The 23,565-nt window shown below is 36.8% G+C and overlaps 1 protein-coding gene across 3 annotated transcripts in view; it reads left to right on the top strand.

Moving 5' to 3' along the window:
• RELN (reelin) overlaps positions 1-23,565 on the top strand; it is a 535,951-nt gene that overhangs the window by 67,650 nt on the left and 444,736 nt on the right. For all 3 annotated transcript variants that reach the window (XM_032276354.1, XM_032276355.1, XM_032276356.1), the window contains exon 2: positions 15,141-15,251. In XM_032276354.1, the coding sequence (XP_032132245.1) occupies positions 15,141-15,251 (111 nt within the window). The remainder of the gene's footprint in view (positions 1-15,140; positions 15,252-23,565) is intronic.

Here is a 23,565-nt window from a genome sequence, read left to right on the forward strand (position 1 = left end):
GTCATGCAACATGGGTCACTTTGTGGTCACCAACTGTCCTGAAAAGATTTGGGACAAATTCCACAGTGTCATGGTATGTATGAACAAATAGGCACTCTTGAGAACACTTAAAGAACAAGAAGCAACAAAAATAGAAGGTTTTTGGCTGATTCTCATCATCCCATGGAAAGGTAGGCAGGGATCAGGGTGCCACAGAACCCCTGGTGGGGTCTGTGTTTTAGTGAAAGAACCCTCCTCTCCCCCATGGTTCTCTCCATTGAGAAAGAGGAAACCAACAACAACAAAAACAAAACAGTTTGTCAGTGGAGGAATAATCAATCTGCATGGGACCATGTGGTCAGAAACTTGAGTTGTCTGGAAAGTTAGCCCATCCAGCCCCTGGAAATTTTTCTGCCCAGGGAGTGTTGCAGGCCCCACTGTGGGAGGAAGACCCCCATTCTGCAAGAAGCTGAACTTGAGTACATCCTCTCCTGTTGCCGAATGGTGGACCCATCTCTAACTAGCTCTTAGGCAATCTGAGCTTATGGGCAGTTCTGCTTGTTGCCTCACAGGTAGGATAGAATGCATGGTTGGAATACAGCGTAGAAAGAGCTGGTAGGCTGGCTTCCTTCCCTTCCCTCCCTTTTTCCCTCCCTCCCACTTATAAGTGAAAACATGCAGTATTTGGTTTTCTCTTCCTGCATTAGTTTGCTAAGGATAACAGTAGCCTCCAGCTCTATCCATGTTCCTGCAAAGGACATGATCTTGTCTTATGGCTGTGTAGTATTCCATGGTGTATATGTACCACATTTTCTTTATCCACTCTACCACTGATGGGCATTTAGGTTAATTCTATGTCTTTGCTATTGTGAATAGCGTGTCAATAGTGTACGTGGAGGTGTCTTTATGGTAGAATGATTTTTTTTTTTTGGTATATAATCAGTAGTGGGATTGCTGGGTCTGGTGGTATTTCTATTTTTAGCTCTTTGAGGAATTGACACACTGCTTTCCACAATGGTTGAACTAATTTACACTACCACCACCATTGTATTGTATCCTTTTTATTGACTGACCCTCCTGGCCTGTTTCATTCTTTTGCTTCTGTACTGGTGTTCCCTCCACCTGCAGGTCTACTTCTGAGTGAGTTGTATACAAAGGAGTGTAGTGCTGCCTGGGCAGAGTAGCATATCGGAGAACTTCTGGGTAGGACTAAGGGAGGAGGGAGAAGTATAACATCCAGTGCGACTTGACAATAAACCAGCCAGATGGCAGACTTGGATGGTAATTTTTCTAATAGCTATCACAAAATTGGCAGGAAAGCAAGATAGAAGAGTCATAAGGGACTTCAACTGTATTTACCTAATGTAAATTCAAATTCTAATAGCAGTGCATATCTGCTTTAAAAACACTTGCTAATAACCTATTAGGGACTATGCTCAGTGGTGTGGGGATGCATTGAGGAATCAGACATTGCCACAGGTTCCAAGGCACTTGCAACTTACCAAGGGATATCAGATGTGTACCCACTATTTCAGGGTGGTATATGGTAAGCGTCACAGAGCTGAGAGTGACTGTGGCTCTTGAGAGAAAGAATGAAATCTCAAATGCAGGGGGATCTTTATAGAAGAGGTGACTTTTAGATGATGCCTTGGTAAGTTGCAAGGATTTCAAAAGGGAGAGATGTAGGGAAAGGATTCTAGGTGGCAAGGATAGTGAGAACAACAGCCTGAAACTGGGAAATCAATCCTTGTGTTCACACATTAGACACATAGAGGTGTGCAGGAGCATGGAGTCTAAGGAAAGCCTGGAATGGCAGATTAGAAGCAGGATGGGGAGGCTTGGATGGCATTCTGGGGATTCTTGGTACCCACCTAATAAAATTTAAGGATGCACTGAAACTATATAAGGGATCTGATCCCCTGGCCAGAGGCTCCAAAGGGGAATTTTATATGACTAAAGAGGGACAGCAGTCTGTAAAAAGTTGATCCAAATGATATATTGTAAGTTGTTATAATGAGGAGTAAAGAGGAGAAAGTCCTGATCGACTAGGATTTCAAAAGTCATTTAGAAAGGACAGAAGGAGACACACACACACACACACACACACACACACACACACACACACACACGAACCCAAGAGGCATAGCTTGAAGAATGCTTTTGAGAAGTCCAAGCCTGCAAGGAACTAAAGCATGGAGAAAAGCAATGAATAGAGATGTGTTGTGGGGCTGGGCATGGTGGCTCATGCCTATAATCCCAGTACTTTGGGTAGGTCAAGATAGTAGGATTAGTTGAGCCCAGGAGTTAGAGACCAGCCTGGGCAACATATCAATACCTGTCTATACTATACTAAAATTTTTTGCAAATGAGCTGGGAATAGTGGCATGCACCTGTAGTCCCAGTGACTCAGGAGGCAGAGGAGGGAATATCACTTGGCTCAGGAGTTTGAGGCTGCAGTGATCACTGATGGTGCCAGTGTACTGCAGCCACAGAGTGAGGCCCTGTTGGGGGTCAGGGGTGGTGAGGGGGGGAGAGAGAGAGAGGAAAAGGAGAGGAGAGGAGAGGAGGGAAGGATGTTTCTCTGTGTTTCTTCACAGAGAAAGAAACGTGTTATGGGCTGAACTGTCCCCCCACCCCGCCACATCCCTCCCCTGACCGTTCATATGTGGAAGCCCTGGTAACTCATAATATGATATATTTGGAGATAAAATCTATTAAGAGGTAATTAAACTCAAATGAGGTCATTGGGATGGCCCTAATCCAGTATGACTGGTGTCATTATAAGAAGAGGAAATGTGGATACAGACATGTGCAGACAGAGGAAAGGCCATGTGAGGACACAGCAAGAAGGTAGCCATCTGCAAGCCAAGGAGGGAGGCTTCAGGGAAAGCAAAGCTGTGAACACCTTGCTCTCAGACATCCAGCCTCCAGAACTGTGGAAAAATAAATGTCTGTTGTTTACGCCATCCAGTCTGTGGTACATTGTTATGGCGACCCTAGCAAACTAATAGACTTGGCATGAGGTGAGAAATATATGAGGCCTTTGTGTTAGGGCAGATAAGACAGATGATGATCCTTATTATTTGCAAGTTCCTTCTTTGTGATTTCATCTGTTAACTAAAATTTATTTGTGACCTCAAAATTAACACTTAACGGCACTTTGACAGTCATTCGCAGACACGCACAGAGCAGTGAAAACTAATTGCCAAACGTGCTGAAGTCAGATGCCTGTGCCAGCTGAAGTAAACAAGTGTTCTTTTCACAGGCTGGAGTGCATCTTTCAAACTTTTGTTGGTGATTTCACTGTTTAAAATGCCCCCCAGGTGTAGTACTGAAGTGCCAAAGGCAGTGATATACCTCATAAAGAAAACATAGGTGTTAGATAGCTTGCTTCAGGTCTGAGTTATGTTGCTGTTGGCCACGGGTTCAATGTTATAATGAATCAACAATATATATTAAATAAGGTTGCCTTTAAACAGAAACATGCATAAAACAAAACTATATATTATCAATTGATGAAAATGTGACCAAAGCCTCACAGAAACACAGATAAGTCTGTATGTCTCCAAGGAGAAATGGTTCCATATGTGTCAGTTCAGTATTTCTTGTGACTTTGGTGATGGGAAAGTCTAGCTATTCAAATTCTGTTTTGACTTTTTTCACCAAGAAGTTTATTCCAAATGAAAAATTTAGAACACAAGGACTTTTTAGATAAAAGTTGAAGCTCAAGGTGGGTAAAGAGGTAATGAAATGACATAGACACTGGCGATGAACTCAGTTCCTCAATCATTATGCTGGAAAAATTACACATGATCACTGAGCACTATTTCTCTGTTTCATGGGTCAGATAAGTACTACAATAAAGACTCCAGCAGCAACCAGACACCATTTAACTTGATGTTGCTTCATTGGTAAATTCAAGAAATTCTGATGACCTAAAGGCAGTCAGAAAAGAGCAGGTTGCACCCTGGCATCCAGCAAGGATTTTGCACAGCAAGATATGCGTGACTTCACCTCATCTCTTCACCACCAATTACTTTTTGGATTGAATTATTATAATACATGTAATGTTGGCTAAATGTTCTTTAAACATGTACCTGCCAAATTCAGAAAATATTTAGGTAGTTTTCTTTGTGACTAGTTCAGCCAGAACATACAGTGGCCCTGTTTGCCAAGCACATCACCACAGGGCTGTGACGTTGCTCTTTAGTGCTCACCCGAAATCCCCTGCAACGTTGGCTGCTCATCCTCATTCTGGATTGGTTTCAGTCCTCGTCAGTTAGAGAAAATTCTCTGGCATTCACGAGGTCTCCTAAGAACAGGTGTCCCATTACATCCTCATCTTGTTAAACATCATTTGCACTAGGAGGAAACTGCAGTATAATAAAAGGCAAAGTGGCTTCTTACTGTAGTAGAATTTTTAATGTAGTCTCAATTCAATTCAATTGTAATCTTCCATCCATGGATAGCCTTTGTTGGAAATTCTGTTTCCCAAGAGCTGTGCATCTGCAGCTTTTCACATCATTGTAGTTGGTCTACTCCAGGAACACTCACACAAAATCCACCTAGATGGACATTGTTAAACACACTGAGTTCTGGGCTTTATCCCTATAATATAGAAACAGCATCCCTTTGGGAACTGGGAGTCTGAAGTTTAAAAAGCTTCTCAGGCGATTGAAAGTTTTAGTTGTAAAATGATCTTTGGAAGAATTTAGTTGACTAATAATTCTAACAAATATTATTTGACTAAAAAGTAATAATTGTATTACTCAAATTAGCATTTAACAGAACTTGAGTCCAACACACAGAATTTGAGTCCATCTGTGTTGAATAGATATTTTAATTGATATTGAAAATTGTTTAGAACTTATATCTTAAGAATTTCTGTGTACAGATAATTGTGAGCAAGATATATGTTTATAAAAATATATCTATATGTTTGCCTTTCATCCAACTGTGGTTTTAGATCAGAGAATTTAGATCAGTTTTATAAAATAAAAAAATCAACACATCCAAATTAAATGTGTGTGTAGATTAAGATTTACTTAGAAATCGTATACCAGAAAGTGAGGAATACTAAAGCCAGCAAAGCATACTTAGTCGTTTGCAAAATCCTTTCATTTAAACACTCTTTAGATAACTAATCACTTAACTGTTTTCCTAAACTCTAGGCCTCAAGACATCTCCTGATTATTATTCATACCTGGAGTTTTTCATCATCCTTATCCTGGAAAAATTGTCTTTAAAACACACATTTATATTTAGCCACAAAGGTATTCTGTTATTTTAAGAAATTTTAGGACTTATTATTCTAAGTGCCATGTTGTAAAATAAAAAGTACAGCATTTTCCATTTTATGCATAAGAGAAATATTATTTATAATTACAATTTAATGTTACACAAATTAGTTGCATTTATTTCTACTTTTATACTTTACCAAATAACTATCAGATATCATCTATTAATGTAAATGTCATTTAAGTTATATCCTTATTTGGTAATTATTTTAATCTGAAAATTTTAGAATTCAGTTGTAGCATATTAGAAAAGCAACTGGCTGTTAACATAATTTATTTAACATTATTTAGTGAATTTAACATTTATTTGTGAATTTTGATGTCACCAATAACAATTTTAGGTTTTATGAATTGGATTTCGAATGTGGAGTGGAGATTCTTCTAAAAAGGACAGGAATGATTATTCAAATGTTATTTTTGTAAACATACAGATGGTTCATCATTATGTTCTCAGTATCAAGAGTGGCACTTTATAAATATTTGCTTAATAAATGAGTAAGTGGAACAATACACACATAGTCACACACCCACAGGGTCTAATCATAAAATAAGTGACAATTTAAAATTTTGTCTTATATAAATTAGTAATAGAATTTTATAGTTAATTTAATCATGTGTATGCTATGTGTAATATACTCAGCATATGTTTAAATGAATTATTTTAGGACAGTTGCTTATGATTAGTTTTAGTATATTGAAATGAATATATGGAAGTACTAAAAGAGAATACTGTGGAAAAAGCTGTTTAAAAAACTTAAGATATTTTAGAGCTTCATTTGGTTTCACAATGTGCATTAGGAATTTTATCAATTATTATTAATGTTGATTTAGACATTTAACAAACATAGATATATGACATATACACATGTATCATCAAGGCCACTCGGCATATTCTTGCACAAGCACAAAGTTGCTGCAGATATGAAAATACTGAAGAATTTTGTAGTGGTATATTTTTTAATATGTGGAACTATAATCAAATGCATATATTTATGTTGCAAACTATTTGGGGGCACTATAAGGAATTACTTTGTTACATGAGTTCAAATTTTCCTTAGTTACTTTTGATCAAAACAATATTTAAAAAGAAACAAGAAAAAATAATAGAAACAGAGCCATTAGAAGCCTTTTTTATTGTATGAAAGCTTAACACACTTGATTATTTTTGGGGAGAGAAATCACACATATATTTGTTCTCTAGGTATCTGTGTGTTTTATTGTAATGTATTCACCTGTGTATGTGCTGATGAGAATTACTAGGCTTATTTTTCTAACCTAGAAAATTAACATCCATGCCTCAAAAGAAAAACATTGTTAAAACTTCTTGTGGAGATTTGAGGTAATAAATCTCCCAAAATGATTTCTTTTAAGGCTAATCTTTGCTTAAATTTTACAAAGATATGATGAGTTATAGACAAAATAGTCTTTCCTTTAAAGCAAGAACAAAAGGACAAAAATTGCTGAAAACCTGAACACTACATTCCTATTCACATCACTTTAATAATTTATTGAGTGCAGGGCCAACAATATGAAATTTTCATGTATGAGTATTATCTAGCCTCACATAAAAGTAACATGAAAAATAAGGCCAGAGGTAAATCACAAATACCAGTTATTCTTGACTATGGTTCTCTGAATTATAATAATGAAAAGTCATTTATAAAGAAAAAAATTTTGTGTTCTATAATAGAAACTATTATATTCTACAAAAGTTTTATAATTTGTAGAATTTTTTTTAAATTCAGAATTAAATTATACAAGCCAAAAGTGAATGATAACAATGAAATCATTCCTGCTTTAAGTGTAATTGGGGCTAAAAATGGGTAGAGAATTATAAAATTATATTTTTATTTTTTATTGTTAAGATTATTATTTAGGAATTTTTATTTAGGCTAGATTGGACAGTCTTCGGAGATTTCAAAAATATTGTTCAGGACCTCGTTGCAGGTGCTTTATTCTGACCTGTGTCTTCAAGTCTAGGGAAGGGAACATCTGGATAAGATGTGAGATTTTTTACCCCAAGGTTAATGCTTTTAGAAATTCTGAGTAAGAGTGTGTGTGTGTGCACATGTGTGTGCGTGCACATGCACATGTGTGTGTGTCAGGGAGAGTGCTTGTTGGGTAGGTTGGGGTTTGGAACATAAAGAAGAGGAAAGGCAGCTTAAAGGGATGGAATAGGAGAGATTTGTATTCACCAAGTGCTCTCATTTAAACTTACTTCCAAAGGGCTTAATTTTAAAATAATAAATTCACAAACGCATTTGACTGCAGCCGTTTTATCTCCCAAGAACTTACAGGCAGAAAAAAATCTCAGTGGATCTCCTTTTATTACTGGTGCCAGAAGATAAAACTTAGAGGCTACATGTGGTTCATCTAAATCTCTGAATCAATAATAAGTGTGTCATAATAGGGTTCCACAGAGATGGTGTACCCCTCCTTTAGCCAGCAAAGAGCATTTTCCAGACCCTAGAAGGTGTTTTCATCTGTCATTAAGTTTTGCATATGATGGGTCTCCTGCACCTCCTAAAATTCCTGGGTCATGCTCAGTTTTTCCTCTCCTTGCAGGTGGAGATAAAGGTGGAGGGCATTTGCAGGGCGTTCTCTGCCTGCTTTCAGAGGTGGGCTGATCCAGGGCTCTTTGACCTTATTATTTTGATCTTAAGCTCAGTCCTTTATCACACTGCATTTAGTCCTCCCTGGAGGCCACTCCTTCTCCTTCCTTTTCCCCCCAAGAAACAGTACAGATCCATATAAAATGAAAAAGAGGAGTAATAATAATGCTAATAAATGGCTGTAATAATAATTGGTACAGCAGACATCAGGTTAAGTACATTCTACAGAGCACCCTGCTGGGCATACTGCAGGAGGCTATACCCATGTACCCAGAGCTTAGAAGCACTGCCTTCAGGAAAACATCAAGCCCCTGCCACCCTCTCGGGAAGAGCAAGAGACAGAGCTACTGAATTTATTGCAGTCCATTCAGGAGGGGGAACATGACCTCCATGTCTTAACGCTACCTTTCACGTGCTAGTTAAGGCTCGTGACTTAGCCCTCTCCCCTCTTTGTTTGAACTTTCTCATGGGTAGAAGGGGTATAATTATAGTAATTATTACATAGGATATTGAAAAGATTAAACATTACCTATAAAAGATTAGAACAGTACCTGGCATATAGTGCTCAAATATTGTTTAGCTATTATTGTTATTAAGGAGGTGTCTATTAAATCAGAGGGTAAAGAGCTCTTAGAGATGATACAGGTCTGCCATCTAAAGCCTTATGGAAATAGTAAAGAGTTGCTGTGGTACGTTTAGCAGTGCTCCTCTAGAGATGGAAAGGAGGGTATACTAGGTGGGCAGCCAGCTCGTTCCTCATCATGCCCCTTATGGTTAGTTGTTGAAATAGATAGGTAAGGCAGGAACAATCTCTGTCCCCACAAAAGGCTGACTGGAGTCCATTTGTTCCTGAAATAAACCGAGTTTATTATCCTGATCTACTTATTTAAGATCGCTTTTCACTTCTATGGATTTGTGTCCTCACTCAGTGAATCTTGACTTCCAGTCATTTCTTTTACATATTTATTGGGATGATTTTTTTTCTTTGCTGTTGTTGGTTTGGGAATGCTATTATTGAAATTCCTGAGTTAATTTTTGAAATCCACACTAAACCATGTCAAAATGGAGTTAATATACGCAACGAGAAGTAGTGTAAGGGTCATGTGCTTCTAGAAGTTTGGAATGAAAATGTAATGTATTTTTTGATGGTCTCTATTGGGTGTCCGGAGCTAGTGGCACTTTAAATAAGAATTGGTAGTTGAACATAGAGTGTTGATGAAATTTTGCAACAAATATGCTCAGTTTATTTCATTTTCAGAGAAAGATATTTGTTCCTCAGGCTATTTAATTTGCTCCATATTCAAAAAGCAAACAAATTTCTCTTCGTAAGGCAAAATGCAATGATGTTTTCTTAAATATTGACAATATTAGATTCTGCTGGCATTTTCATCTTCAAAATATACAAAATCAAGAAATGGAAAGTATTTGCAATCGGTGCATCATCACTAATGCTTATGTATCTAATTTCAATATTTTTGCAATTTGCTATCGTCTATCCTTGTCATTCTGAAAAAAATTATGGGAACATCATTTTGAGTATTACTTAATATATTTCTTTTCTGCACATATGAAAGGTCTTTTATATAAAGTAGTAATGGAATATGCCTGAAATGATAAAAATTTAATGGACCATAGAGCATTTGTAGACCAGAAGCTTTAGAATGAAATGCAAACAGCATTAAATGTCTAAATTTATTTTCCTTTAGACTTTCATCTTTCAGTGATTTTCTGCAAGAATGGTATTAGGGTCTTGTGGGGAACATTTAATAGAAACTATAATAGATAATAACTGACTCTGTAATTAGTCATTTCAAGACAGAGGTACTCTCTGAGCCACTGATAAGAATTGAATTGTGTCACTACATCATGTTTTCATTCCGCTGTCACACCCCAGCAATCCATATTCATGGTCTCCCGGTGCTAAGCTCATTGCCAATTTAACACATATGTGGAAGAGATATTTGTAACCCGCTCAGCCTTTTGATCCCTTATATTTTATTTCAGGAAATGGCAGAGTAACTTAAAAGTAAGGATAATAGTGTAAAGTCTCACTGACAAAAATTATCAGATTAATTTGGTATGTACATATGTATATATATACATATATATGCACACACAAAATACAGATATACAAAATAAAAGCTATTATGGTTAAATGTAAAATCCAACTAAAATTTTCTTAGATCTTTCTGGTTTTGAGTACTATAATTGGATATTGCATTCTTTGTTTACTTTTCAGAGGAAACTGTCATTTTTCATACATCTCTAAGAATAACAATGGTCCAGCTTTTTCTCAGTGGTCCAGTTTCTTCTGTAAAAGTTAGATTTTACAATTTTGGTTACATTGGCTACATTATACTCTCAATTTTATCTTATTTTATTCTTATATGTTGTCTTTTGTTGTAATAAATGCTTCTGTGTGGTTGAATTCAACAAAAGTTGATTGAGCTCTTCCTTTGAGCCAAATTCTGGGGAAAGTAGTATGTCAACAAATCTTTTGTGGTTTCTCTGAGCTCTGGGATCACTGAGGAGGGAGAGGTGACTTTCTCCAGAAGGTCAGAACAGACTAACAAAGTGCATGAGAGAGATGGCATTTGAACCTGCACCCGAATACCTTAACAAGAGGTAACCTGGCAAGGGGTCATTCTAGGTGAGAGCAGAGGCCAGAAGGCAGAGAAGTACAGAACATGTTCTGGTTTAACTGGATCAAAGGATGTTTTCAGCTGAAATGAGAAAATTTGACTGGAGGGACTGGTTATGGCCACAACTCAAAGGTCTTTGAAACCACATTGATGATTTAGGGTTTTAATCTATGGACTAATGTTAGGAAGCTAGAGATATTTATTGAACAAGGGAATTATGTGATCTAAGATGCATTTGTTTCTGATTATAGATAATATATATGCTTTATGTCCCCCTTAAAATGGACTGGCAAGTTCAGAATTCTATTTCAAATCTATAATATTGATATTTTCCTCTGTGATAAAGTAGCCAGTTCTATTTACATTTTAAATGCAAAACTATGAAAGATATAAAAATCGACTCCAAGAGGGAAAAGGTCCCTTGGGAAAGAATTTTATGAATTTGACCATATTTTGTAAAGCCATGAATAGAGACTGATTATATGGGAGAATGGATTGTTTAAATAGGTGTTTACTTGTTTAAGCTCATTGGATTATTATTCAATGATTTTACATAAACCTTTGGTGTCTAATATGGATAACTTGTGGGTCTTAACCCATAGTGGTGATTATTTTAATTTATATAAAATACCTAGAATTGACAGGGTGTTAGAGTTTATAAACATTTTTGTCAAAGGAGAACTATTTCTAAATATCTCTTCCTTTCCAGTTAATAAAATCCAAATTACACTACTAACACAAGTCTTGGCTCATAGAAGGTATTTAGTTGTCTATCTCCATCAATTATACATCTTACTTCTTTAAGTGTGAACGTATTAGGCACCTTCTAGTACATTTTACTATTTGGCTTACTTTGCTGATTTCAAGTACATTTACAACAGATTTCTTCTTCTCCCCACCAACTTTTTAATAAAATTTTTTTCTAAAATGAAAGTTAAAAGACTAGTATAACAGGTGGGCACCGTGGCTCACAGTTGTAATCCCAGCACTTTGGGAGGCTGAAGCAGGTGGGTCACTTGAGGCAAGGAGTTCAAGACCAGGTTGGTCAACATGTTGAAACCCTGTCTCTACTAAAGGTGTATTAATTAGCCACTCATGGTGGTGCACCCCTGTAGTCACAGATAACCTGGGAGGCTGAGGCACGAGAATGACTTGAACCCAGGAGGTGGAGGTTGCAATGAGTTGAGATTGTGCTACTGCACCCCAGCCTGGGCAACAGAGCAAGACTCTGTCTGAAAAAACAAACAAAAAAGACTAGTACAACAAACATCTGTATACCCACTTACCTAGACTTGGCAATTGTTCAGTTTATTATAAACTAATTTGACAGTGAATTGACATGGAAAATATTATTTGTTCCCCATTTTAACATTAATTAGAGCATTTGACTGATAATCCTGGAAAGGGCATGAAGGGTTTTCTTATTTACATGTCTGAGTTAGATATCAGACACATGTAGCCCAATAGTTATTTTTCTTAAAGTAGTTTGAATATAAAATTTTGTGCAATTATCCCCATCCTAATATACCAAAATTTATATCTTTTAACTACAACTTCTACTTATGCAAGTATATTTTATAAATAAATATTTTTAAAGGAAACAAGTTGACAATCACTGTGGAACATTTTAAACTATGCAGCTTGGAACCATAACATTCTGAATCATAGGATCAGAAAACTATAAAAATATCTGTAGTCAGAATTAATGTATTTTACATTCTTCAAATGAGTATATCTAGATCTACACACATGGATAATTCTGTGATTCATGGAGAGTTTGTTTTAAATAGTAGACAGCAGTGTTATCTCTGTCTTTAATCAGCTTCATAATGGGCCAAATTGGTGGCCATGAAAGTTGTAAGTTTCCTTCTAGTTCATATACATATTAAAATCATTTTACATTCACAAGCGTGAACCTCAGTTTTTAAAATCATGCACCATATTATTTCTGTACATGGTAAATTTTCCCTTTAACTTATCGTAAATCACTTTTCTACTTTCAAGAACCAATTCCAGTTGCCTGGATGGCACGAGGTTGTGGATGTATGTGATGAGTTAAGACTAGAGAAGCTAAAATAGTGCTTGAAAAGTGAGTCCAGTGAAATTAGAGGAAAGAAAGTCAAGGCAGGGCACAGAGGAAAGATTAGAGCTGGTGCACATGCGGAGTCACATAGCTTGATAGAAAGGAATCAGGAAGACACTAGAGGGCAAGGTGGGGGTAAAGGCCCCATGTGAAAACTGAAAACTTCAGGGGCCGATGACACAGGAAACTTCAGCAGATTAACCCAGGGCTGCAGGTAGAGATAAGTGGAAGCATTTCAGTGAAAAGGGAAGAAGCGGGGTGGAGAGAAGGGTGTTCCTGACACAGTTTCAAAGTCAAAGTGCCTTGGTGTAATGTTTTCAGTATGCTCTTTTATACTGCTCATGCATTCACCACCAGTGTTCCAGTCAGTGAAAACCTGTGGCCTCAGACATTCTGAAATGGTCTGCATGCTATCAGCGAATACACACTGTGTCCAGTGGTTTTTACTTATAGAGATTGGACCCATTATCTTCTTGAATAAATGGAAGCTCAGTGACCAGAAAGATATGTCTTAAATCCCATGAGAGTCTCGGCAACATTTCCTCTTTTTTTAAAAAAAAGAAAAGAAAAGAAAAAAGAGACCGATTACCAGTTCACATATGGATTATGCATCACATCTGTTTAAATGAGGAAAAGGAATGCTTATTCTGCTGTCAAAAGAGTAGCATTTTTCCAAAGGCAAATATCATTTTATCCTAAAAAATTCTTAACGCTAGCAAGCAGATTATAATCAGTTCATTTCAAACAAGTATGTTTTTCTTTAGATGATTTGTATAAGCATACAGCATCTGATAAAATTTATGCATACTTATGCCTTTTTAAAAAAATGTCTTTGGCTGGTCTTTTAGTCAAGTTTCTCTCTGCATTGATCTGTCTTGCACTCTGGAAAACATTTTACATATTTAAATAGCCAACTCTTCTCTGTCTTCTTTTTTTTCCACGTGGCTTTTCCAAATGGGGCTCATCTGGTGTACAAAGCCTAGGATTCGTAACATATTTCTCCTCCGGAAACAAGCTAAAGATAAGACAACCTTATGCTACTTTATATGAATAAACTATTAATAATTCACCAAATATTGAGCACTAAAAAGTGCCATAAAATATTCTAGATACTTGAGCTATATCAGTGAACCAAATACCTGAGATACCTGCCTTAATGGAGTTTGACCATGGTTACTTTGCCACTTTGGGATCTGGGGGAAGCAAAGAAAAAACAGGAAAGAACCCACATAGATAGCATCAAAACATTTTAGATGGTATCATATGATCCTGGGCAAGGTTCTTAATGGCTCTATTTCATACATTCTTCTTTTGTAAGCTGGAAATAATAATAGTACCTCTCTCATAGGTATGTTTTGACAATTAAATGAGATAATATATGTAAACTACTTACCTCAGTGCTCAGATGGGTAGTTTGTATGCCAGTGCTATACAATATTAGCTATTATTTCTTATTAAAGGTTGAGAAGGTGACTTATTCCAATCCCCCATGCTGTTATGGGAGTAGCACGATGTTAGGCTATTCTATTGGTATGTGTCTTGTTTTATACTTTACAATATGGATGTTTCAGACCATTCAGCTCTATTCACCAGATTTTCTGGAGTTTAATTTAAACGTTCTCTTCAAAGTTAATGTGACTCTGGTCATTCTCCTTATTGCCACCAAAGATGATGATAGCCTTATACTGTGCACTACTTAAATAATGTTATTACCTTCCCCTGGCTGCTTCCTACAAATGGCATCATCTCAATCTTACAGCAACCTATGCAGGAGAAAATGTTATCATGTCAAGCAAGAAATTATGATCAGGTTTTAGGGTGGTGAGCAAGATAAAATTTGAAGAAGCCAGCCTGAGTAGCATACATACACATTTAATCTGACCCTTTTCTTCCCAGCAATGTCCTGATTTTGTGGTTATAAACCCCTCTACTTCCAGACTTTGTTCTAAAATTGAAAGCATGCAGTGGTCTTCCATTCTTTTTTGCAAGAGGAGAAAGTGTGGCTGTCTTCATGCAAATTAGCCTGCTTTTGTTGGAAAACTTCCTGAAACTCACCTATGAAACATGGACTCACAATAAGAAATGTGGTTCATCTTACTGTTCTTCTTTCAGCCCATGTACAGTTGTTTCCCACAGTATGGAACACTTTTTTTAAAAAGTGTTTTTTCATAATGCCAAAACTCCAGCAATGCCTTCGACTGCCTTCAGGGGTGGCAGTGGAGGTGGGGAAACCATCTATTCAATATTACATTATTTTCAGATGATTGTTCGCATAGCCAGGAAATATGTAAATGAATGCAGAAAGGTAGGACTGATGTTCTAAATTTAGGACTAACAATTGTAGACACTGGAGTTCCAAGCTTCTTTATGTTCTTCTGTAATTTCTCCTCTAAAAAATACCAACTGCGGATAGTATAAAAATAATTTTTAATAATGAGTAAAGATTGTTTTGACAGTGTCTAACACTTCAGAAATATATTGTGTTATTCTGACTGTATTGAGAGTTTTTTTCTTTCTTATATTTCAGTGACAATTTCAACAAGCACCTTCTTTGACGGCTTGCTGGTGACAGGACTATACACATCTACAAGTGTTCAGGCATCACAGACCATTGGAGGTTCCAATGCTTTTGGATTTGGTAAGCTATTCTGACAAAAGAAACCAGTAATTTGGGGATGTTTTTTACAGTCATAGGTCTCAGGTCCTAAAATATCTATTTTAACAGTGTTAGACCTTTATTACTTCCAAGAAAATAAACTGAAGTATTTTTTGCATGTGTATGTTTGCATGAAGTTGGGTGAATTGAAATAAGTCATGGAAATGTGCAGCTAACCTTGATCTTGGCGTGATGAACTTTCTATCATTCTCTCCCTAAACTGCCACAATTACACTTGGTCCTCTGGGATTCTTGTAAATTTCTATATTCTTATTTATTTGTTTATTTTTTGAGATGCAGTCTTGCTCTGTCAACCAAGCTGGAGTGCTATGGCACGATCTCGGCTCACTGCAACCTTCGCCTCTCAGGTTCAAGCAATTCTCCTGCCTCAGCCTCCCAAGTAGCTGGGATTACAGGTGCCTGTCACCATACCTGGCTAATTTTTATATTTTTAGTAGTGATGGAGTTTCACTATGTTGGTCAGGCTGGTCTCAAACTCCTGACCTTGTGATCCGTCTGCCTCAGGCTCCCAAAGTGCTGGGATTACAGTCGTGAGCCACAGTGCCCGGTCATAAATTTGCATATTCTATTACTTAGGTTGCTGGAATTTGCTCTGATGCCCATGCAGTCATTCAGCAATCTGTTCTCATAAACAGTTCTCAAAATCTTGTCCTTAGTGAAAAGTGCCATGTTGAATCTGGCAAGTGAACATTGTATAAAGCAGAAGTTAGCAATATTTGATAAAATTATTGAATTCTATGAGTATTCATAGAAATATCCCATTTAATATTTAAAATATTTGGATGTCTTTAAATCAGAGGTCTGACAGGTTACTTATGTAGAGAAACAGAAGACTATGTGATGTCCATTAATCTCCGAGGAGTCTCAATTTAGGAATCTCTAGTTTACCCACAGTGCTGTTAAACATGCTGGGCTGGGGTTAAGTAGGTCCTTCACAGCATCAGAAATGCAAATTTAATATATCAGTTTATGTAGAATATGAAATTACTGATTTTACACCAAAATTGGAAGACTTCACAGGACTTCCTCCATAGATGTGAGAAGGATAGAATTGCGTTATCAGACACAAAGTCATGCGTTCAACATTTTATTTTTTCTGTGATGTGTATCAAATAAATAATTTTCTACCTACTTTTGATATACAAAGTGTCGAGTCCCAGCAGTAGCTCTGCTGAGGTGACTCATTGGCTGATGACAGAGCAACAGTGTTGGTGCTACATTGTCACTGCTTGCCCCAGATGAGGTCCACAGCCCCACAGCTTAAAGAAACCCAAAGTCATTCAGTCATCATTTTAAATGATTTTATATTGAAAATTTGCTCTATTTTGAAAAGATCCCAGGTAAGATTTCACAGTCTGTTGGTAACTACTTCTAAGGTCTAAACCTTAGGGGAAAAATACCCTCTTAAGTCTAAGAATTCCACTTATTTAGTCCCATCTTTTTTCTGCTCTGCAGAGAGGAAGGGTCAGTTTATAGTCATATATACATAATATAAGTACACAAGTACATTACATACTACCTGTTTTGTTACAGCAGTACTCATAAGTAGGGTTGTCAGATTTAGCAAGTAAATCTACTGAAAACTTGGCTAAGTTTGAATTTTAGGTAAGCAAATACTTTTTTAGCCTAAGTGTGCAATATTTGACATAAGACCTTCTTGGCTCCACCCTAGCCCAATGAAATCAAAACGTCTAGGGGTGAGGGCCCTGGCATTGGTAATTTTTAAAGTTATCAGGTGAATCTAATGTTAATCTGGGATTGAGAACCACTGTACTGGATTAGTGCCCTGCCCAGCCATCAGCATTACCTGGGAAGCAGTAACTGCTAGGTTCTAGACCTCACTTCAGGCACCATGCATCAGAAACTCTAGGGGTGGGATCCTGTGGTCATTTATGAAACAAACACTCCAGGTGTTGTTGATGCATGTGGAAGTGTGAGGAATTCTGGTCTAGTAGAAAGACAGGTGTTTATTAAATGATCATATACATACGTCATACCAAACCTTGCTAGGGGCTGGTAAGGAGGTATACTGAGTGCTGAGAAAGGGTATGACAGAGAAACTTGATCCAGTCTTGAGTAAAATGCAGTGTAATTTTGAAAGGTGTTCCTGAGGACGTGATATTTGAGTGGAGCTATGAAGGAAGTGTATATTCTCAACTAAAGGTCTGTAGATAGTGGGGCACAGCATACCCAAAGAAAGGAACAGCAGGTGCAAAGGCTCCAGGGGAAGAGGCTGGCTATGTTCTAGGAATTGAAAGAAAACCTTGGAATGGGTGGACCTGGAATCAAGAGGGACGGGGATATGGCTAGATAGGAGACCAGAGTCAGACTGTTCAGGATATTGTAAGTTTGGGGCCTTTATCCTAAGACAAGGGAGAGGCATTGAGAGTTTTAGGCAGAGGAGTGACTCCCTCCAACCAACCTTTAATTTTAAAGAGATCACTCTGAGGTCAGTATGGAGAACAAACTGTAGAGCCCAGTAGTGGGTTCAGGAAGATTGTTCTATGGTTAAAGATTTTTATTTTTTTTTAATATACAGATTCTCACTCTGTCACCATGCTGGAGTGCAGTGGTGTGATCTCAGCTCACTGCAACCTCCACTTCCTGGTTTCAAGCAATTCTCCTGCTTTAGGGTCCCAAGTAGCTGGGACTACAGGTGTGCACCATCACACCCAGCTAATTTTTTTGTCTTTTTGGTAGAGACGGGGTTTCACCATGTTGGCCAGGATAGTCTCAGTCTCTTGACCTCAAGATCCACCTGCCTTGGACTCCCAAAGTGCTGGGATTACAGGCATGAGCCACCATGCCGGCCTAAAGACTTTTGTATGGTAGGGAGCATAAGATGTTCAAGGTACAGGTTGGCATTGGCAACAAGAAGGAGCCAGATGTGGGGGGATAATAGTTCAGGTTGTGAGTCATATTGACCAGCTTGTAGATCCAGTATCCTTCTCTTATTTGTTGTGTGCCTCAGCCAAGTTGTTTAACCTCCCTAAGCTTAATTTTCTTATATGTGAAATGATGGTGATAAGGTTACCTGCTTGTTAAGATGTTGGGTAACCCTGATAATTAAAGGAGAAAGTGATTTATGTAAAGCCATTAGCACATAGAAAACACACAATAAAATTAGGTTTTCCAAATTATAATCATGGCAACTGAAGCAGACAATTTCCTTAGTCCAGTGCTTCCATATATATATATATATATATATATATATCTCTACACACACATATATATATATACACACATATACACACACACACACACACACACACACACTTCCTGTGGGGGACAGAAAACAGTTCTGAAATGTAATTAATCTGGGATATGTAGATTGAGATGATTTGAGGAGACTTGGCTGAGTTAAGGAACTATCATTTGTCAGTGTGGGGGCTTTACGTATGGAAAATCATTAAAAATCATTCGTAAGTGTGATCACATTTTGAAAGATCATATAAAATGCAGGCTTCATATTGCCTCAGATTTTAGCTAATAAGACAAGTGAACTAAGAATAAAATTGTTACAAATCATTTAAGAAACCTGGGCTCCAAGACATTTCCTATGGTAACTTTGAAAGCTGTAAAAAGTCAATTTGTACTTGAATTAGAATTTATTTTGATTAGCGTAAATTGCACCTAGCCTTCCCCTCACTGCCAACCCTGTATCATTGGTTTAATGGTCCAAAGAGGCATCTGAGCTTGAGCAGAGCCCATAGATGACTTCCATAGCTCAGGTCTTCCACCAGATCCTTTGCATTTTTATGGGACATGTGTTTTATATGGGTGTATGGATAGGTGAGATCTTTTATTAAGTTTCAATAATATCCAAATAATTTTATGTGTTTTTGTGACAGTAGTAAATAGCTTTAAAAATAAAATTGTAAATATGCCTGGAGATTATATAGCAAAATTAATTTTCATGAATAATGTTCAGAATGGAAAGCAGGAGGTAAAATGTCTTTTTAAATAAAATGGTCACTTTTGAAAATAAAGCATATTAAATTTGGGGGTATTTGATCTAAGTTTAACATATTCTTTACAAGTTAAAAACAAAATTTTAAAAAGATTTAATTTGATTAGGATCTCGGTAGGAAAGTAGAGGAAAATTATAGAAGGTATAATTTCTAAATATTGCTACTTTTTGGTAGTTAGTAGTTATGGTAAGATCAGGCTAAGGTAATGTGACATTTTTTGACCTAGAACAAAATAGTTATTGAATATATAATCTATTATTAGTCTCTGATTTTTTTTTGGATGGAATGTTAAGCAGATATGGTTTATTTGGCATTTCCCCAACATATCATAGGATTAATGTGCAATATGTTTAACTACCTGTGACAAATAAGGCAAAGGAAAGTATTTAGTTGAGCCTAAATAGGTACTTTTGAAAGTTTTTTTTTCCTACTTGTAGTTATTTTAATTGTACTGATTACACTAAAGTTATAGCTACTCTTCTTTGAATATAAAATGTGTGTATGACTAGCCAAAATGTCCATAATTATACTTAAGGTATTGTTGCAGAAATGTAATTCCACTAGCATTACTACAGCTTTTTATGCAAAGCCAGAATTCTTTAGCATGCCTCGCTGACCAAAAATAGACAAATGCCTAATAGCCAGAAATACGTTAAGACAATAGCTATGCAAAAGATGACTGTAAGCCAGCAATGCCTGATTTGAAATACCTCATTTTACTTGTCAATATCAGAAAACATGCTGCCCTTGGGAAGTGTGATGTTTAATTATGGATATCTCTTTGTGCATCCTAGGAAAAAAAAAATGTTTCTCTCTTGTCTTTGGCTTTGAATTCCAGCTCAATCATGTAAATCTTCAAGGCTCATTGTGGTTGCTCAATGAAGGTTTATTTGAATATCCTTTCATACAAAATTGTTCCTTTTCCAGGGCTGAGATGCATTTAACTCAAGATTTAGAATTCTGGTTCTAAAAGCTAGAGATTTTACTCAATTTTTGATATTCTGGCTCTGAAACCTGAGAATTAGGTTTGCAGGTCTGATGAATAGCAGCCGAAATTCAAATTGTTAGACCTTCCATAAATTAAGGTCTTTGCAATTCCTAGATAATCTTGCTTAGCTAATATATCAGCCAATTTAGGAGTTTTTCACTTAAACTCTTGTAATTTTCTGTGTGTTTCATTTCTTTGTTCTATAGTAATTTGGAATCCTAGACGTAATCATTTAAGATGAAAAATGCTTCAAAGGCCAGGTGCAGTGGCTCACGTCCGTAATCCCAGCACTTTGGAAGGCCGAGATGGGCGGTTCACGAGGTCAGGAGTTCGAGACCAGCCTGGCCAACATAGTGAAACCCTATCTCTACTAAAAACACAAAAAATTAGCTGGTCATGGTGGCCAGCACCTGTAATCCCAGCTACTTAGGAGGCTGAGGCAAGAGAATCGCTTGAACCTGGGAGGCGGAGGTTTCAGTGAGCCCAGATCTCATCATTGTATTCCAACCCCAGGCAATTGTGTGAGACTCTGTCTCAAAAAAAAAAAAAAAATGCTTAAAATGACAAAATTTGATTAAATCCAAATTGGGGGGAAGGTTGTTAACAGATGTAGAAATTTTTTCTTTGTAATTTTTTCCCTTAAACATTCAAATAATCATGTTATATTTTCAATAGACATTAAGCAATTAACAAAACTAGTGTTTTCAATACTATCTTTAAAACAAAGTATTAGAAATTTTTAACTATCTGATTACTTTCAATGTGATTAGATAGATAGGAGCATATTTACAAAATGAATTATTTAAATATATATATATATTTGTTCAGCTCACTACAGCCTCTGCCTCCCAGGTTCAAGTGATTCTCCTGCCTCAGCCTCCAGAGTGAATTTTTAAAATATTTTCAGAAAGACTTCAAACTTTAGTAAATCTTATATTGGTCACTAGTTAATAAAAATTGTCCTTCATTAGTAGGTTTAGATTTTATATTAATGCTTCATTGCCAGGATGCAAGTTTTTACTATTTTTGAATGAAAATAAAAATACAGGATCTATATATACCAACTTTTCATTTTCCTTCACATTAAGACTAAGTGGAACCTACAACAAATTTGATAATTGTCACCAATACCCTTACTTCTCAGGGCAGTAGCAGTCTTTGAATCTTAGGTGTCTTATCTGTGTGACTATGAGTCCTACATTATGAATGCATGAACATATTTAGGGCTTAATATTCATGAAGATGGACAGCCACTCACAAATTCATAAATAGAGTGTTATATAAGTAGTGGTACTTATTTACTAGCCTAAATTAAGCTAATACTTTACTTAGAATAACATGGCTAAATTTATTTTGTCTGTCTCTTTACAAAGAAATACAAAAGTAAATGCAATTTAAGCATACTTGAGAAATGCAAAGGCAAGACCTTTTATTGGGTATGGTAAATTATCTGTAATTAACAAGAAGACTTCAGATTAATTAAACAAATTACTCTAGCCAATGGTACAAAGAGCAGAGCTGACAAGAGATGAAATTGTCATTAATTTCTCCTTTTAACAGGGCATTAACCTAAATTTTGTCTTTATTCATTCCATTTGAGTGTTCCATTCTTACCTTCATTAAGAAATAGTTTTCTAGTTTATATTTGACATATGATAAATAATTCAGGGATATTTCCCAACTTCCAAATAGCTAATTTGAATCGCTTACTAAAATAGTGAGCATGACAAATATAATGCTATTGAATTAATTAACCAATAAATTGTTAAAGCAGATGTTCAGGAGCATGAGACTTGAGCCAAGGTGGAGGAATTAGTAGAGAAAGTAAGTTCATCACAGTGGTTCAACACATGAACTCTGGAGTTAGGCAGCTCAGGTTCCATGCCCAGCCCTGCTTCTTGCAAACTTGGGCAACATATTTACCTTCCCTAAGCCTCCATGTCTGCATTTTTAAGCCAAGAATAACCATGGTGCCCAGTTCACAAAGTTGTTGGATAGATTAAATGGGATTATCAGTTCAAATACCTAGTATATATTATATGTGCAAAATAGGTATTTAAACACTCAGAATGAAGTGAGAATTCTTTATTTGGGAAGGACAATAGAATGAGAAGACTGTTCCAGTGGCAGAGGTTTGAGAAGAAGTTCACTTAATTTTGGGGAAATGGACTCAGCTTCTTACCTTCAGAATTTAGAGCTGGAATGGGCCTCCCCTAGAGCCTGACTTAGCGCCCATCTCCAGTGTATAGGTAAGGAAGCGATGCTTGGGAAGGCAAGTGGTGACTATTGCAGGAGATCACGTAAGCGTCAGGATAAAAGCAGGTGCACATCGCGTGTTCTCACTCGTAAGTGGTACTTGAACGATGAGAACACATGGACACAGCGAGGGGAACATCACACACTGGGGCCTGTTGAGGGGGTGGGGGACAACGGGAGGGAGAGCATTAGTACAAATACCTAATACATGCAGGGCTTAAAACCTAGATGACAGGCTGATGGATGCTGCAAACCACCATGGCACACGTATACCTATGTAACAAACTTGCATGTTCTGCATGTGTATCCCAGAATTTAAAATCTAAAAAAAATTAAATAAATTTTTCAACAAAAAGAAAGAAAAAAACAGGTGTTCTGGCATCATAGCCAGTTCTCAGATATTTTTTTAAAACTATAATTTACATACTATGAAGTGTACCATTTTAAGGCTACATTTCAGTGATTTGCAGTATATTCACAAGATTGTACAACTAACACTACTAATTCCACAAAGCTATTATCACCTCCAAAAGAAGCCCTATACCCATTAGCAGTCACTCTCCATTTTCTTCTCCCCTCAGCCCCTAGGCGACCACTAATCTGCTTTCTGTCTCTATGGATTTGCTTATTCTGGACATTTCCTTTAAGTGAAACCATATAACATGTAGCCTCTTGTGCCTGGCTTTCTTTACTTAACATGTTTTCAAGGTCCATCTGGTGTAGCATATAGCAATCCTTCAGTTCTTTTTGTAGATGAACACTGTTCCATTGTATGGATATGCCTTATTTTGTTTAGTGGATGGATATTTGGCAGTTACCAGATTCTTAAAATGAGTAAATAGGAAAAAAAAAGTTTAAGGAGGATGCAAAGCAATAGGGTCACCACATTCCTCAGATACTCGTCAGTGGCTCAAAACCTGTAAAGATTAAAATTGCTTAGCCTGTTCCATGGCTCAGATGTGAAAATGGTTACACTTAGAAATCAAGACAGATTTCTCCTCTGTGCTCCTTTTTTTGCCATTGAGGAGAGAGAGGCCACTTTATCATGTTTTTACCCTAA

Source organism: Sapajus apella, unplaced genomic scaffold (genome assembly GCF_009761245.1).
Source record: "Sapajus apella isolate SASKATOON/1434 unplaced genomic scaffold, GSC_monkey_1.0 scaffold7, whole genome shotgun sequence".
NCBI classification, from domain to species: Eukaryota; Metazoa; Chordata; class Mammalia; order Primates; family Cebidae; genus Sapajus; species Sapajus apella.